General features: G+C 53.8%; 1 protein-coding gene across 2 annotated transcripts; it reads left to right on the top strand.

Annotated features, from left to right (window-relative positions):
* The first annotated feature begins 1,021 nt into the window (after positions 1-1,021).
* ABHD6 (abhydrolase domain containing 6, acylglycerol lipase) lies at positions 1,022-16,205 on the top strand. 2 transcript variants are annotated; one of them, XM_005485425.4, is made up of 10 exons: positions 1,022-1,291; positions 4,741-4,809; positions 6,484-6,631; positions 9,776-9,932; positions 10,325-10,438; positions 10,683-10,815; positions 12,039-12,196; positions 12,998-13,052; positions 13,494-13,594; positions 14,398-16,205. In XM_005485425.4, the coding sequence occupies exons 3-10, from the start codon at positions 6,513-6,515 to the stop codon at positions 14,572-14,574; spliced, it is 1,014 nt and encodes a 337-aa protein (XP_005485482.1). In that variant the 5' UTR covers positions 1,022-1,291; positions 4,741-4,809; positions 6,484-6,512; the 3' UTR covers positions 14,575-16,205. The 2 variants fall into 2 exon arrangements, with proteins under 2 accessions (XP_005485482.1, XP_005485481.1); XM_005485424.4 differs by lacking the exon at positions 1,022-1,291 and adding an exon at positions 4,399-4,613.
* The last annotated feature ends 209 nt before the right edge of the window (positions 16,206-16,414 follow it).

Raw genomic sequence — 16,414 nt, 5'->3', positions numbered from 1 at the left:
CACCAGCCTGATATGTGACCCAGGGGAAATGAAAGTAAATTTGCTTAGAGCAAAAGGATTCAATTGGCAGTTTTAGGAAAAATCGGAGCAGATTTTAAAATGCAAGTTGAAATGCAGCTCCTGATAGCAGTGCCATCTTTTGGGAAGGTAAAAGATTTGTAACCTGACTTTAACACCTGAAATAGGATTTTTATAAGTTGGATCCTCTGATTTCAACCTTTGTGTCCTTCCCATGGGAACATCCCTGACCGGAGCCCTCCCCCAGACCTGGGAACAGTTGTCCCCCAGCCCAATCTTGCTCCCAGGCCTCATGCAAGGGGGCTGTGAGGTTTCTCTGTGGGGTGCAGCACTGCACTCTCCTCCTTTGTAGTTCTGTGGTGATTGTATTGCCATCCCCTTGACATCCCTCTTGCAACCCCCCGTTGTTTCCACCCTGGTGTCTCCTTGTTGTGACCCTGTTGCTGCCTATCACATTCCCTTTTTTATCCCTGTTGCATCCCCATGGCAACCCCATTGTAAGAGTTCTGTAGCCTCATTGCATCCTTCTTGGCTCCCTGCTGTGTGTCCCTTGCAATACCCCCCCTTTTACACTCACATGGTGAGGCTCTTTGCGATCCTAACAAGTGACTGCTCGCAGGCTTGAGGGTGAATCATTTTCCCAGGTTAGGGTAAACCTAATCCTAATCCCGGTGTAAGTGCCCACCCCCTGCACCCCTGCCTTACACCCCCACTAAAGTCACATCACATCTCTCTGTTGCCACTCTGTGTCCCCTCTCATACCCCCACACTGTCCCCCTGGCACCCGTGTTACACCCTATACACCACAGCCCAGCTGCACCCCCTGCTTTAACCCCGCTGAATTCCCATCACAGCTCCCCTGAATCCCCCATTGCATCCCCCTTTCCATCCCTATTGCAATCCCCATGGAAGCCCCATTACTTCTCCCCTGCATTCCTTTTGCAGTTTCACTGCATCCCCCCTTGCACTGACGTCTCTCTCTCTCCATCCCCGCTGTAGCCATCTTGCAGTCCTTGTCCCCCCCGTCTCCTTTGTCACGGGCACACCAGCCCTATCCCACCCCGCCTTTCCCGGCGCTGTAACCCCGCTTTGGCCCGTGTCCCCCCTTTCACCCCAGCCGTGTCCCGCCTTTCCCGGTCCATCCCGCCCCGCGGAGCCGCATCCCCGCCTCTCGGAGAGCCCCGCGGAGCCGCACGGGGCGGGGGAGGCGCCGCGTTCCGCCCGGCGCTGCCATTGCGGCCAGGCTCGGCTCGGCTCGGCTCGGCTCGGCACGGTGAGAGGCGGGGGGGCGGGATGCGGGGCTGGCGGTGGCACTGACAGGACCGGGGGGAAGTGACAGTGACAGGAGCGGGGGCCGTCCCGGCGGCCGGGTGTCCCCGGTCCCAGCTGTGGTATCGCTGGGGGTGGGCAGCAGATCGCGAGCAAAGAGGAAATCCAAGAAAAAACATTAAAATAGATATTCAAAGATTTAATTAATTTGCCTTTAACTTCCTTCCCCCTCCTCCAACAATTAATCATTTGGTGGCGAGGAGGTTGGAACATGATGATCTTTACGGTCCCTTCCAAAGCAAACCGCTTTATGACTCTAAAGGGCTCCATGGTCCCAGCTGCTGCCGCTCGGAGGATGCTGTCATTTTGTCGGAGGAGGATGCTTTGGGGGGGCCGGGGGGGGCTGTGTGCTGAGAACAGGGGCCAGGACGTGGCCCCCTGGATACCTCATCCTTGCCCAGCTCTTTGCCACCCCCTCCCCGAAGCCGGCAGAGTCCGAGCGCACCCGTGACACCCGATGCGCCGTGCATGCTCTGCTGCGTGCGTGTGCGGCAGGATGGGGATGGCGACGGGCTCCGGAAGGAGGATGGGCACGTTGTGAATCGCTAAAGCAGCAGCTGACTGGCAGCACAGCCTGCTTGTGCCATGCTTTGCATCCACCTTGTGCCCAGGCTGGCCGGCAGTGATGCTGATAGCTTGTCCCTGCATATTGCCAGCCTGGGGTGCAGCAGCAGGGTCAGGGACCAGCGCAGACTCTCTGCACAGAGACAAATGGCTCAGAGATGAAGGTTTTGTGAAACACTGCTGCAGAAATAATGATTGCATTGCTGCTATCTATAAATAAATGAAGGTGAAAGGGCACATTTCCCACTCTGGACTCATTGGAGGCTGGATTAAGATTGAGAGCTGACTGACAGACAGAGATCTTTCAAATAGTAATAGATATTAAATTACAACTTCTTTGTGATTAGCACCTAAAGGATCCCATAGCAAACTACACCACTGGGGAATCATAACAGTTGTTATGTCATCGTTTATAGTCAATATTATTTTTCTGGCTGCAGATGATGCAAGGGTGAGGGGGTTTCCAAGGGAAAGGGTTCACTTGCATGTTTTGGGTTTTTGTTTTTACATGGTTAGTGCTGTGAGCCAGGGCTTCTAGGTGGCCCACCTCAGTCATCAAGATCCCTCTAAGCCCCGTTTCTGCAGTGGAATCTTAAAAGTGGTTAATGCTTTTTCCTTTTCAGTTCTTAAAATCCTCCAAAAACATATGTTTTTGTGCTGCTTAGCTTTCAGTGATTCAGTGATCAGTGAGGCATGGACTGTGCTGGGTGCAGGTGGGCTGAGCAAAACCCTGGGTGCAGCAGCAGTCGTGCAGCCCAGTCCCGATGAGCACAGCCCAGGACAGCCTTTGTGCCTGAATGTTGGCAGTGATGGCATCCATGTGATTCTTGTTTGTGAAATCCCTGCCTGGCCTTTCTCAGGGCTGCCCAGTGCATCAGCTGCCAGTTTCCTCTTCCAACCCGGGGGCCTTCTGCCTTGGGGTGGGTTTTGTGCTGCTGCTGCTGCCTCTCTTTTGGGGCTTAGAAAAAAATTAAAGATACATCTGAGCTGCATTCTTGGGTCTTGCCCAGCCTCCCTGGAGTGACGCACTGAGCTTGAAAGAGGAAAAATACCCTTGTGCCATGGCTTTGGGAGTGTCTTCAATATGCTGATCTCTGTAGCGACCCACAGACTCCTTCCAGCTGTTGGCCCCTCTCTTTGCAGGTGTTGAGATCCTTGCTTGAATCTGACACAGGGGAGGAAGCAGCAAACAAATGGAGATGTGGAGCCACCCCTTAGCATCTGTCCTGGGACCACCCCATTAGTTGGGGTGCCTCGTTTTGGGGATTGTTCCAGGTGGGAGGCAGGCTGTGGGGTTAGTGCTTGTTGCCAGCATGGGACCAGTGCTCCTGGATTGGCATCCCCTGCCCTGCCATGTGTTCAGTGTGCTCAGCCTTATCATTGCCTGATCACACATCATTTATCAGAGTTGCCTAATTGATGTTTCCAAGTTAATTTATGAAGTGTGTAGAGATCCTTGTGAGAAGCAGTAGCACCACTTGGGCCCACTTGCTGTGACTCTTGGTCACAGGGCATCTCAGAATGATGGATGAGCTGTGGTATGAAGACTTACGGCTGTTACCAGAGGGCTTGTTTTATTTTTAAACCCACAGCGGCTTAAAAAGCTACCCTCTAGCTGCTAGCAAAGGACTGTGCTGGGGCCTGGGGTGATGGTGCCCGGTTTCAGTGCAGCAGGGAGGGTTAGCATTCCTGGATGGGCAAGGCACCAGGGCATTGTCACCGTGGGTGCTCCCAGAGCCGGTGAGCGTCCGTAGGTGAGCCAGTGTCCCTGCAGCACTGACGGGTGCAGGGGTGGCTGACAGTGGGTGCTGGGGACTGTGGTGATGGTGGCTGTCCCTGCCTGCACAGCTGAGCCTGCTGACACTTTCCTCCATCGAGTTAGCCACGGAAATCAGTGATGGTGCTCTAACCAGGCAGAAGGAGGTTCGGAAGCACCATGGGGCTGCCCATGCTCCTGTTCCCTCAGGCACCCGCGGCCAGCGGGGCCCGAGCGGGGCCTGCCGGGTGTGCAGGGCCGGCACTGGGCACCGGGCCCACCTGGTGTGCAGGGCCGGCATTGGGCACCGGGCCCACCTGGGTGCAGGGCCGGCACTGGGCACTGGGCCCACCTGGTGTGCAGGGCCGGCACTGGGCACCGGGCTCACCTGGGGAGGGTTGGCTGCCATGGCCCAGCCGAAACGCTCCGGCCTGATGGGGACAGCACTGCCCGGGACCTGCGGCCCTGGCAGGGGGAGCTCTCCGGGATTTTTTGCCTTGAAGCAGCCCCCAGCACTGATGCCGCGTGGCTCCGGTGCACCTGTTGATCGGCCCCCGTGAATGTCACAGCCGAAATCTGCCAGCGAGCTCAGGCCAGCGTTTCGCTACCTCCCCGGTGATTTCCTGCGGCTGCGCTCCGCTCCAGCCCGTCTCACACAGGGGGAGGGGAGGGGCACGGGCAGCGCTTGGAAAAGCACCTCTAAGACAAAGAGGAAGGGGATGAGCAGCAGCTTAGCTGGCTTTGTTCTAATAGCAGTAATCACCTGGAGGGCGAGCATGAGCCCGCGGCGCTGGGTGCGCGCAGCCCTGCCCGGGCGCTGGGCCCGGCTCTCCCCGCCGCGCTCCCCATGGCCGCTCCTTTGCTCCCGCCTGGAACAAGTGCACCCAGCGGGCTGTATTGTACAAAGGACCGTATTTACATAAACAGGGCAGAGGTTGGTCAGAAGGTGAATATGAGACGTCTTGAAAAGAAGTTGGCGGCTTAAACACCCGAGCTCACCGGGCCGCGGAGCCTGGAGGGAGGAGTGAAAGCAGAGCTGCGATTTTGACCTTGTTCTTTTCCTCTTCTGACAGCGTTTCAGACACTGCCGCTGCCCACAGCGAGCAGGACTTGTGCCGAGAGGAGGAGGGGATCTCTGCAAGGTAAGCCGGGCTTTTTAAAGGCTTTCTTCTCGTTTAGCTTTCTAAAAGCGGTGTGGAGATGGAGGCGGCGATCGCAGGGGCTTCCACCATCCCGCGCCTTCTGCTTCCTGCAGCCCTCTCTCGTTACGGGTCACCGAGGGGAACAATGGCGATTTCCGTGCTTAATTTCTGCCCTGTTTTAGTGACATAGCAAAAGGCAGCCAGTGCTCTGGGGTGGCTCCCTCACAGCCCTGCTCGCATGGATAAGTTTATCGGTTGCATAATAAAATGTTTATCTATGAACAAGCCATGCTGAGAGCAAGGATCTTTTTACAAAGTGTTAATTAAACGAATAACGACGTGTTGTTGCGGCTTGAAGACGGAAATGAGGTTTAGCTTTGTAAAGGAGGTGCCTGGTGGAAATATTTACAGTATTCCTCGAACTTCAGTTATTTTTCTATGTTCCCTGGGGGAACAGGGTAAATCTGGCTGATGTTCCAGAGGTTCTGGACAGCGTTTCTCTGGGTTGTGTGTACCGTGGGGTCCAGTGTGATCCCGTGTGACGGTGTCCGGGGCGGGACGCTGTGACCGTGGCGATTGTGTGTCTGTTTCATGGCATCACATACCGCACCCACCACAGGGAGTCTTGCAGGAAGCTGGAAAAAAATCTGACTGTCCTGACACAGGGAAATATGGAGGTGGTGATGGGGGGTGAGTGGCTGGGGGGAGAGCAGGCATGCAGGATGTTTCGTTTTATTAATGTGGGACAAAAGCGAAGTGCTGAGGAAAGGGGGAGCCGTGAGTTGGTTAGCAGGGGGAATTAGAGGAGATGTGTGTGTGGCAGCGTTTAATCTCTTAAGGAGAAAAATATATCCCAGCTGCCTGTGGTAGGGAGAGCTCAGGGACAAACATGACATTGTGCAAGAGCTTGCCCTTGCTCCGAGTGTCCTCCACCTGCTGTCCCTGAGGCTTGTCTGGAGGATGCTGGGGAGCAGGGATGGGGAACCTGTTATCCACAGGAAGAGGAAAATGTGGGGCAGAGGTGAGGATGTGGGGGTGGGGATAAATTTGTTTCTGATAAGGGCTGGACACTAAAGAGTGCCCTGCCAAGTTGTTTCCTTCTGTTCCCGAGCCCATTAATAGGCTCTGCTGCCTTGATTAGTTGGTGCCTGTGCAGAGCTGTAATGAGAGCTGGGCTCAACCCATCAGTTCTAGGTCAGTGGTTGTGTGCTGGGGATTTGGGATCAGGCAGGAGGGGAGAGGGGAGACAGCTGGGTGCCTGCCTCCAAAAAGAAGCAGAAAAGAAGTGTGGAGCCTGCCTGAAGCTGGCCCTGCCTGCACTCATGGTGGGGGAAAGGCTGCCTGCACCCCTCGGGGGCTGTGCTTGCTGTGTGTGCAAAGGGTCCGAAGGGCCATGTTGTGCCCTGTCACCCCAGACATGTTCCATGCCTGGTAGGAGGCTCATTGCCCACTTGAGATGTGCTCTCCTGAGAGGATAACATTGCAATGATTAAATCCATTAAGGAGCCAGAAGAAATAGGTGAGTTTTAAAACTGAAGAAGACGCTGCTGTGCTCCTGAAGGATATCTGCCTCTTGCAGATCTGCTTTCCTCCTCATCTGGCAGCAGAGTTCTCGTTTAGCAATGATTTGTCATAATTTCTGGTGGTTAACCTCAGAACTTTCCCTAAATGCAGGCAGGTGAGGCTGAGTAGTGAAGAGCAGCATGGACCTGGATATGCTGAACATGTTTGTCATCGCTGGTGGCACCCTGGCTATCCCCATCCTGGCCTTCGTGGCCTCGTTCCTCCTCTGGCCCTCGGCGCTGATCCGCATCTACTACTGGTGAGTGTGAGCCCCTGCTCTCGGTGTGCTGGGGGGAATCTGCACCCAGCAGGGCCCCACACATGGGGCAGGGTGGTGTGGGCAGGGCTGGGTGTTCCTGAGCTCCTCCAGGGCCATGCCATCTGTGTGCAGCTTTAAACAAGTCTGGGAGAAGTAAATGGCATTTTCCTATTGCATTTTTGCTGTGGAGGCCTGTGTCTGTCCCAGGGGTTTGGCTGTGCCAAGGGGCAGCTGGCCAGGCTGACACTGCAGTGCCAGCTTGCAAGATCTCTCCAAGCCTCTCTGGGTTGCTTTCCCCAAGGACAGGACTGAGACTGGGAAGAGCACTGCCATTGCAGCATCTCCACCAGCCTGGCAGCTGTGGAGTCTGGTGACCTCCCTCCCACCCATCAATGTGCCTGTGCTGTGGGTGTCCCTGGGCTCACATGCTCCATCCCAGCTGACAGTCTGCTCACAGGCAGAGACTTTTCCCTCATTAGTAGCTATGGATGAGGCTTTTCTCTTCCTCTCCTTTTTTCTGGAATGAAGCATCAGAGAAGACGGAGGGATGCTTTTCCTTGTCCCCTTGAATCTTGTCCTTTCTGTTACCAGGAGGCAAGCACTAAATCCTTCAGTCCTCCTTTGTCCCTGGAAATCAGAGATAAGCCCACTGGCAGCTTTCCTCTCTGGGTTTGTTGCAAGGAAAAGCTGGAGTAACCCCCTTCAGAAGTCAGGGCAGAATCTCATCCCCAGCATGGAGCAGGCAGCAGCAGCAGACATCACAGGCAGAGCAGGGAGCCTGTCAGGCTGCCCTCACGTGCTGCTGCTAGATGGTGGCTCCTACAGTGCAGCTCAGGGGTGTTTCCAAATCCAAGTGACATCCTGTGAGAGGGAGCTGTTTGTCCATCACAGCACTCAGGTGCAGCAATGGGATGAAGCCTGTTCCTAAAGGCACTTTAATTAGCAGCCTTTTATTACAGCATCTGAGAGAGGAGGGAGCATGGGATGAAAGCCCCAGTGATGGGATCACCACCCTGCAGAGGAGAGCAGGCAGTGTCACAGCCTTCTGCTGCCCCATGGGTGTCTGGGTGGCACTGGGCTTGGCAGGCAAAGTTTACTCCTTTGGATATGTGAGCAGCTGGTGGAAGCCAGGGGGTACCCTGATGGGCTGAGGTTGTGAGGAGGATCCCTGCAAAGCACTGCAGGGTGAGTGTGGTCAGGACAGGGCGAAGGAGGTGCAGGATCTGTGCCAGGAGCTTGGAGGAGCCAGGCTGGGTGGAAGGTAGAGAATTCCCTGCTACCTTTGTTCTTTTGGGACTGCAGATGAGGAGCTGAGTGAAAATGCACTGTGGGCAGGTTGGTCTGTGTCTGGGTGAGGGAGGGAGCATGTGAGCAGGGGTCAGAAGGACTGTCTTCTTTTGAAGCGTGAGGTCCCCTCATCTCTCTCTCTTCCAGCATTTTTGGCAGTATGGAATTCTTGCAGGAGTAATTGCAATGCACTGTGTGTCATGGGCACCTCTTTTGTTAGGGACAGTGGATGAGAAGTGTGGGTTTGCTCTTACTTTTCCTTTTCTATTGGTTTCTTTCCAAGTTGGAGTTGTTTGAAGGGTGAAATTGCTGTGTTTCCCCATCAGCAGAGGTGCAGGAAGCATGCCATGCTGCCCTCCTCTTTGCAGCATTGTTCCTGGGAGGTGCCAGGGAAGCTTCTCCCTTCTTCCCTAATTCCTTCCCGCTCCTTCTCCTCAGGGCCAGTCTGTGTCCTCAGCTGGCACAGTCAGGGGTCACTCTGGGCCCCCTCAGCCACAGCCTCTCTGCTTTCCCTGCTGCTAATGCCTTCCTGCCTGGCAGGATGTCCAGGGCTGCCCCGCTGACCCCGGCCCTGGAACCGCTCTGCCTCTGCTGCCACAGGGGTTAATCACTTTAGCTGCTGCCACTAAGTGAGTTAACACCTTGCAAGGGATCAGTTCAGCTTTGCACAGATTATTTTGCCTTCTGCTAAATTGATCCATTAGGATCAGTTGCTAAAAATGTTTATCATCTTGCCCATTGGTAGTTCACACCAGTGCCTTTGAGGCAAGGACTCTTAAGACACTTATTAGGGAGAAATTCACCTCTCCTTGTAGGACCAGCACAGAGCTGAGATGCTACTTAAGTCCCACTAACCCCCTCGAAAAAGGGATTATGCTAAAAGAGGATTTCACTATGCATAAGCTTTGAGTGGGCAGAGAGGTAGGACGGTCCAGAAGCATTGGTGACCTTGCTCTTGTGCCTTAAATAAACTCTGATACGGCACATAAAAGCACTTGCCAGTGTTTTGGCCACCAGGAGTAGCCCAGCAGTTGTCCTGGCAAGGGTTGTATGTGAGCACAGGGGAAAGGCAGACCAAGGGGCCCCATTCCCTGCCGTGGGCTGCACGTACACATCATGTGTCCCAAGTGTCACCGATAATCTCTGCCCAGGTCCCTCTGGCCAGCAGTTCTGCTGCATCCTCTGAGCAGGCTGCAAGCATGTGCTGGCAGGACTGTCTGCCTCTGCTTTAGAGGAACAGCCTTGGGGTTAGCCTGCTATCTTCTGGGATACTAAACCCAGTGTGGGGATGGTCCACTCCAGTCCTTTGTGTGTGTATAAATACATTTCCAGAGGCTGTCTAGGCTGGTCCATGGGAATTGGGTTTCTTGACAGATCCACCTTATCCACCTGGGAGAACTGTCTCCCTTGGCCTGCCCATCCTGTATCCTGCCTTGCCACGTGTGCTGCCCCCCTCTCTTGAGTCTCTGTCCTCATGCCAGCCTTTGGGCATTTTCTCTTTTACCATTGTTGTTTTGGCCCATTTCTGTTGCTAAATGAGTTATTTAAGGTATTTTTTTTTTAATTTTTAACAGACAGTGTATTTCCACAAACCATTCCACAGTGCAGCCAGCAGCCAGTTCTACACCTGTCCAGGGAACACATGCCCAGGGTTAATCCCAGTAGTCCCATTATGGCACCAGTGAGAGCCCAGCCTAACTGGTCTTAATAAGCCAAAAAAATCTGTGGCTGCCTTCAGACTTGTCAGCTGCCTTCTATCATGGCTGGGCCCTGGTCTTGTCTTCCTCGGTGGTGTTTTCTCCTTGTTTGCAGGCCTTGGTCTTGTCTTCCTCAGTGGTGTTTTCTCCCTGTTTGCAGGTACTGGCGCCGAGCCCTGGGCATGCAGGTCAGATACGCAACCTACGATGATTATCAGTTCTGTTATTCCTACAGAGGAAGGCCTGGGTACCGACCATCCATCCTGATGTTACATGGCTTCTCTGCCCACAAGGACATGTGGCTCTCCATAGTCAAGGTGGAATTCTGTTTCTGTCATGTTGCTCCTTACTGAGAGTTGATGGTGCTGGGCTTGGGGGCAGTGTGGGGAGCCCAGTGATTGCATGCATGGGATGGGGTGACTGCTGTAACATGCTGGGAACACACTGCTTAGCTCCATGCCCGTTGCTTGCTGCCACCCTTTACCCCATAACGTGCAGGGCTGCAGGGGAAGAGCAGCACACACCTGCTGCCTCCATGGGAGGCAAGTCTTGGCCGTGCTCTCTCATCATGTCATCCTTGGTGCACGAGCAACCAGGGCTGTCATGGGGAGAGTGACCCCCTCTGCTCCCACCTGGGCTCCCCATTTGCCATCCCTGGGCTTTGCAGCAGTTTCCCTGCACTGTAACCACCCCTGGTTTGTTTCTTCAGTTCCTGCCAAAGAACCTGCACTTGGTATGTGTGGATATGCCTGGGCACGAGGGTACGACTCGCTCGGACTTGGATGATTACTCCATTAGTGGGCAAGCTAAGAGAATACACCAGGTAAAGCTCCAGCATCACATCATTCTGCAGAGGGACGTAGGGACGTGAAGGACGTGAGAGACGTGGAGACAGGGGGACATGAGGGTTGCAGAACCCCCTGAGTCTGCCTTGTGTGGCCTCACTCTCTCCCTTCCCAGGCAGCCAGAGCCACCAGCCTCAAGCTTTTGAGTAGAATTTCTCTAATGACCTGACCCCATGCTGTTGTTTCCTCTCTCCTAACAATGCTCCTTCTGCTCCCTGCCAGTTCGTGGAGTGCATCAAGCTGAACAGAAAGCCCTTTCATCTGGTTGGCACTTCCATGGGGGGAAATGTTGCTGGTGTCTATGCTGCTCAGTACCCAGAAGATATTTGCAGCCTGACCCTCATCTGTCCTGCAGGTGGGCAAGGCAGGGGAGGGGAGACAGAGAGAAGGCAAGCAGAAGCCAGTGCAAAAGCTCAGGGCAGAGCTGGATGCAACCTAGATGTGTAGTGCAAAGCATTTATAAATAATTTTTATTTACATACTGGAAGTTTCTGGCAAGGCACAAGAGAAAATCACAGCTTTGTGCTGACTACTCTTCTCCAGGGGTTTGGTGTTTGCCCCACTGTGCATTGGTTAGAGTCAGGACTAGAGCAAATGGGACAAGTTCTGCTCTGGAGAAAAATGCCCTTTTCCTTGGGATGGCAGGCATTTTACACAGCATGTCTGCAGCCTCTCAGTTCAGGAGCAGGATTCAAGACTGCAGCAGGAATGGCCTCCTCATTCTGGCCTCCTGAAAGCCCTAGTGTGCTGAAGGCCTGGGGCTTTGGGAGCTGGAGAGCTCTGACCTCCCACCTTTGGGTGCCTGCAGTGGGAAGAGCATTGAGGGCTGGGCACAGGTCAGCAGGATGTCCCCTCCATCCCCTCCATCCCCTGGACAGGGGCTCAGGGGAGCCTGGGCACAATATGCTGCAGGAGCCATAGCAGGCAGAGAGCTTCTCTGCCAGGGAGGCTTTGCTGCATCCCAGTTGTCATAGCAGCTCCTTTCCCTCCCACACAAGGAAAGCAGCTTCCAAATAAGCACCAAGGAATGAAACAAAGCAAATGTTACCTAGCTACCAGGCTCTGGGGGCGTTGGGTTCCCACTCCCCTCTGGGAGAAGTGTTGACTGCCTCTCTGGCTGTTTCTGGGTGTGAAACCTCTGTGTGGGCGCTGCAGAAAGGTTTAGGATTAAATTGCTGGGGAATTTTTCTTCAGTGGTGCATGCAGATGGGGCTGCTGAAATTTTCTGTCCAGCCCTGTGCAGTGGCAGCCTGGGCACTGGTGTTTGCATGTGATGAGCACATAAATAAGCACTATAGCTTTGCTGAAGTAGTCATGCATGTCTGCACCTTGTGCTGTGCCAGCCTGTGGGGGTGCTGAGCCCTGGAGCAGGAGGGAGGCTGGGTACCTCTGGGTGCATTTTGAAGTGGCTGTATGTACAGATGTTTTCTTCCCCTCTTTTTATAATTTTTTTTTTAAACAGTGAGCAGACAGGAAGCCAGAGGCAGGGATGAGGGAGGTCAGCACAAGGATGCTTTTTTGTTTGGGCTGTTTTGGGGGGCATCTCATCTGGATTTCACCCCTTCTCATTTCCCCCAGGCCTGCCAAGTACCACTGACAGCAAGTTCATCAAGCAGCTGCGGGAGCTGCAGGAGTCCAAGCGCATTGACAGGATCCCTTTGATCCCCTCCACCCCTGAGGAGATGGCAGACATGCTGAAGCTTTGCTCCTACGTTCGCTTCAAGGTGCCACAGCAGGTGAGGAACCAGCACTGCTTGTGGAGGTGGGCAAGGGGAGCCTGCAGGTGGTGAGAAGGTTTTGCTTCTCCCTGAGCCTACCTGGTGGCAGCTGAGGCAGGGCTGGGAGTAGAGCCAGAGCTGCCAGCCCTGCCATCACCCAGGTGAGACACACCCAGCCCCACTCCCTGCATTTTTCCAGCACTTTGCCTTCAAACCCTCTTTTCCAAGCTCCCTCTGGCAGTTCCTGCTGGAATTTCTCCTCCTGTGAGGTTTTTGGCAGCAGGCTGGGATGTAGAAGGGTTTTTTAGTAAATATGGCTGGTGGGAAGCATTAAATAACTAAGGCAGCTGTTGTCTGATGTGGATGGAGATTGTTCTCTGCTTTTTAAGTAAAAGTAATGGAAATGTTAATTGCGTCATTGTCAAGGAGAGGAACTTGGTGAGGGGCTGGCTATTAAACTAGTTTTCCTTAGGAAGTCTGGAGTGAGTAGATTGGAGAGTAAGAAAAAAAAATGTAAGGTAGTGCCAAGACCTTTTGTGTTTTTGCCAAAAGAGTACAAGAAGAAAGAAAAGTGCAGTCATGGCTGAGGTGGCTGCTGGCCAGGGCCAGAAATTGGGTCTGCATCATAAAAGACAATATTCCTTATTGCTGAAATATACATTGCTTAAGCGTGGTTTCAACAGCCCCACATGCTTAGGAAGAAACTCACACTAGGGCCAGACTTGCTGGGGAGACAAGGCTGCTCTTGGGTGCCCATGGGCAGGCTCAGCCATGTGCAGGGCTGCTCCCCTCCAGCAGCTCTCCTCTGTCTCCCTGCAGATCCTCCAGGGCCTCGTCGACGTTCGTATCCCACACAATGAATTCTACCGGAAACGTAAGTGCACGGAGGCAGCCTCCTCACCGGGCTTTCCTGCAGCATCCCCAGGGCCTGGGGACCTGCTGCTGCCAGCCCCCAGGTCCCCAGCACATGGGTGTGCCCCAGCATCCCCGGGCTGTGTGGCTGAGGGTGGGAGGGGGCAGTGTCATTAACAGATTTGGGGACACACCTGGGTCACTGGTAGCAATGCACTGCCACCCCCACTGGTGACAGGGCTGTTGCTTCACCCTCGCCCTTCCATCTGGGCTAACAAGCACCTGTGGGGAGATGTTTTGGCTCAGGGCCCCTCTTCAGCTGGGCTTGGTGGCAGGGCAAGGACAGCCCATCTTCTCTGCATGGGTTTCCCATTGAGGGGATACTAGCAGGACCACTTGGCCCCTTTGAGACAGGAAGGCCAACCATCTCCCTGTAGGACTGACTCTCCTCTTGCCCCACTAGTGTTTTTAGAAATCGTGGATGAAAAGTCCAGGCACTCCCTCCATGAGAACATGAGCAAGATCAAAGCACCGACACAGGTCATCTGGGGAAAGCAGGACCAGGTAGGCAGCCCCTGCACATCCCCCACAGACCTGTCTCCATCTCTGCCTGTGCCCACCCACGGGGCACAGGGGGGCTGTGCTGTTCTGCAGGGAGCTGGCACTTGTGTCAGTCCCCAGTGGGTTTAGACAGGGGCTCAGCAGGGTGAGGGGCAGAAAGCTGACAGCCAGCTTTCCAGAGGGAGGAGAGGGCAGTGCCAGGGGTAGGTGGGGGATAGGTGCCAGCACTGAAGCAGGTAAGGGCTGGGGAGAAGAATGAAGTGTTAGTGAAGAGAGTTGTCCTGGCAACTGGGAAGAGATGTGCTGTTTGTGGGCAGGCTTTGACTCTTAGGGTTTGTTTCAGAGGAAGGAGTGGGAGGGAAGATGTGGGAGGAAGCAGGCTGCAGGCATGCAGAGGGCTCTACAAATGCAGAGATGCAAGTGTTTGCTTGCAGTGATACCTTTGCACTGAGACAGCAGCTGAAAAGCACACAAGAGAGCTGCCTGCTGCATGCTGAGACTGGCACTTGCAGCCTCCCTGCCCTGTCCCCAGGCATCACACAGACTGTACCTGCATCCCTGCTCCACATCTGGAGCATGCAGAATCACCATCTCTGGATGTGTTTAAAACAAGACTGGACATGGCACTCAGTGCAATAGTCCAGTTGAGGTGTTAGGGCATAAGTTGGACTTGGTGATCTTAGGGCTCTCTTCCAGCCTCATCATTCTGTGATTCTGTGATCTCAGCTGGACCCAGCAGGGTTTCTGCAGCGTGCAGCAAACCCCCTCTGTGGCTGTGGCAGTGATTGCTTTTCCCTGCCGTGCAGGTGCTGGATGTTTCTGGTGCCAGTGTTCTGGCAGGCGCCATCCCGGACTGCCACGTGTACATCCTGGAGAACTGCGGCCACTCAGTGGTGGTGGAGCGGCCCCGCAAGACGGCCAACCTCATCCTGGAGTTCCTGGCACTGCTGCACAGCATAGACAACAACAAGAAGCAGGCCTGAGCGTGGCAGGGAGCCACGTGCCCACACCAGGTTCACTTGTAAAGTACTGCAGCTTTGATACGTTCTCAGGGATCTTGTACGAATCGGGGTCCATGTGCCAAAGTCCCTGAGGAAGGCAGAATCACTGATCCCCAAACCTATAGCACCACTGGCACAGCAACCTGGGCTCATTGAGCAACCTCCATAGATGCAGGAACAGAAGCAGAGTATCTCCCTTTTCTACTTAGAGGTAGGTAGAAATGAGCTGAAATCACCCAGTGCTCATCACACAGCCACCCATCTTACCTGGGTTACCAGCACGTAGTTGTTCATGACATTTACCTAAACTAGATATGAAATGTAGGAAGATATCTGGAATCCTGGACTAAGATTTAACAATATTTTGACTACTTAGAGTCCATCGTGTTGCATGCTGCTGTGCTGTAAGAGAACCCCCAAGTGCTCCAGGCGTCTGCTTGAGTGCCCTTTGTGTAGCTCCTGGTGTCATGATTTATCCAGAAAACAACAGAAAACTTCATGTGTGGAAGTCCAATGACTGTATGTGCAAAAATGTTTACACTCTGAGTGGGTTTTTCTAAATCTCTGAATAGCTCCTGTGTATTTGTAATGCCTTAACGTTGCCCAGGGCGTGGTGTCTGTGCACAGCCCACCTTGCCCAGGGCTGGTTCTGCCTGAGGGTGGGCACAGCCAGTGACCACGGGGTGCAGGCAGCAGCTGTGGCACTGCTGTGGGGCTGAGGCACTGGGAGCTGCCCTGAGCCCGAGTCAGCAATAAACCCATGGCCAGGGTGGGATCCAGCCCCCCAGGGTGAACTCTTGTCTCAGCTCCTCTATCACACCGTGCTGCTGAACACCTGGATGTAAATAACGACTTTCTTAATGAATTCTGTGAATTCTGCAAAAGCCAATGCCACTGGAACAGGCTGAGGGGTGGGAGGGGGCTGTGTGTGCCCAGCACAGGGAATGGTGAGGAGGGGTCAGCTCGCCCACGAGGTGCTGGGCCGTGGTGGGGAAAGGTACAATGTACTTCTGCAGCCTCTCCGTGAGCACAGCTCCTGAGCAAGGGAAGCTGTGGCCAGGAACAGGCAATACAGGCAAGCTGCACTTTACAGGCTGCAAGGTGATGTTCAGGGATGATCCTGCACCTCTCCAGGTCCCTCACTGCCTGTCCCAGGGACAGAGCTCTGGTCCAGGTCCCAGGCAGGACCAGGGGGTGCTGGAGGGCAAGGCAGTGTGTGGTGCCCTCAAAGGCAGAGCAGCAGGTGGCTGTCACCCCTCAGTCACCCCTCAGTCACCCCAGCCCTCCTCAGGGGTGACAGAGGGTGCTGTTAGTGTCCCCCCACTGACAGCTTCCCGAGGTACCCGGATCTGTACATACATCTGAAACTCCCTGTCAGCTTCTTGGCTCTTTTTAAGAGAAGAAACATTGTTCTTTTAGAAAAAAAATAGAAATTTGCTGTTAATTGCTTGGTATTGTTTCTACTACAGGAGTTGGTTTAAAGAACAAAATTGCTGGTAGTTTTATGTGGTAAAAGCCAGAAAAACTTGTTCAGTATCTATGTGGTTTCTCATGCCACAGATTGCTGTATGCAAAGGATTTATATGGCTATTAAAATCTAGTGATTTAAGGAGTCCATGGTGCAATGACTACTTTTTTCCTTTCAAGAAGGTGGCTGTGGTGTGGGATGATACAGGGATCTTGCTCTGCTGCTTCTTTCCTGCCACATTTCTGGGAGATGTAGGTTTTGGCTCAAGGAATATTTTGTAATGAAAAGAGAGATGTTGAAAACATAAAAGGCTCAAGTCTCATTTCTTCAATGACAACACACATTTTCTTTTTT

This window comes from Zonotrichia albicollis, chromosome 12 (genome assembly GCF_047830755.1).
Source record: "Zonotrichia albicollis isolate bZonAlb1 chromosome 12, bZonAlb1.hap1, whole genome shotgun sequence".
Taxonomy (NCBI): domain Eukaryota; kingdom Metazoa; phylum Chordata; class Aves; order Passeriformes; family Passerellidae; genus Zonotrichia; species Zonotrichia albicollis.
The sequence above is the reverse complement of the archived record's forward strand: the minus strand, read 5'-3'. Positions and strand labels throughout refer to the sequence as shown.

Excerpts from the sequence above, each read along its gene's own strand:
- ABHD6 (XM_005485425.4), top strand. The coding sequence starts at position 6,513 with ATGGACCTGGATATGCTGAACATGTTTGTCATCGCTGGTGGCACCCTG. Across the intron at positions 10,439-10,682 it reads AAGCTAAGAGAATACACCAG|TTCGTGGAGTGCATCAAGCT; the intron begins GTAAAGCTCCAG and ends GCTCCCTGCCAG. Across the intron at positions 13,595-14,397 it reads TCTGGGGAAAGCAGGACCAG|GTGCTGGATGTTTCTGGTGC; the intron begins GTAGGCAGCCCC and ends CCTGCCGTGCAG.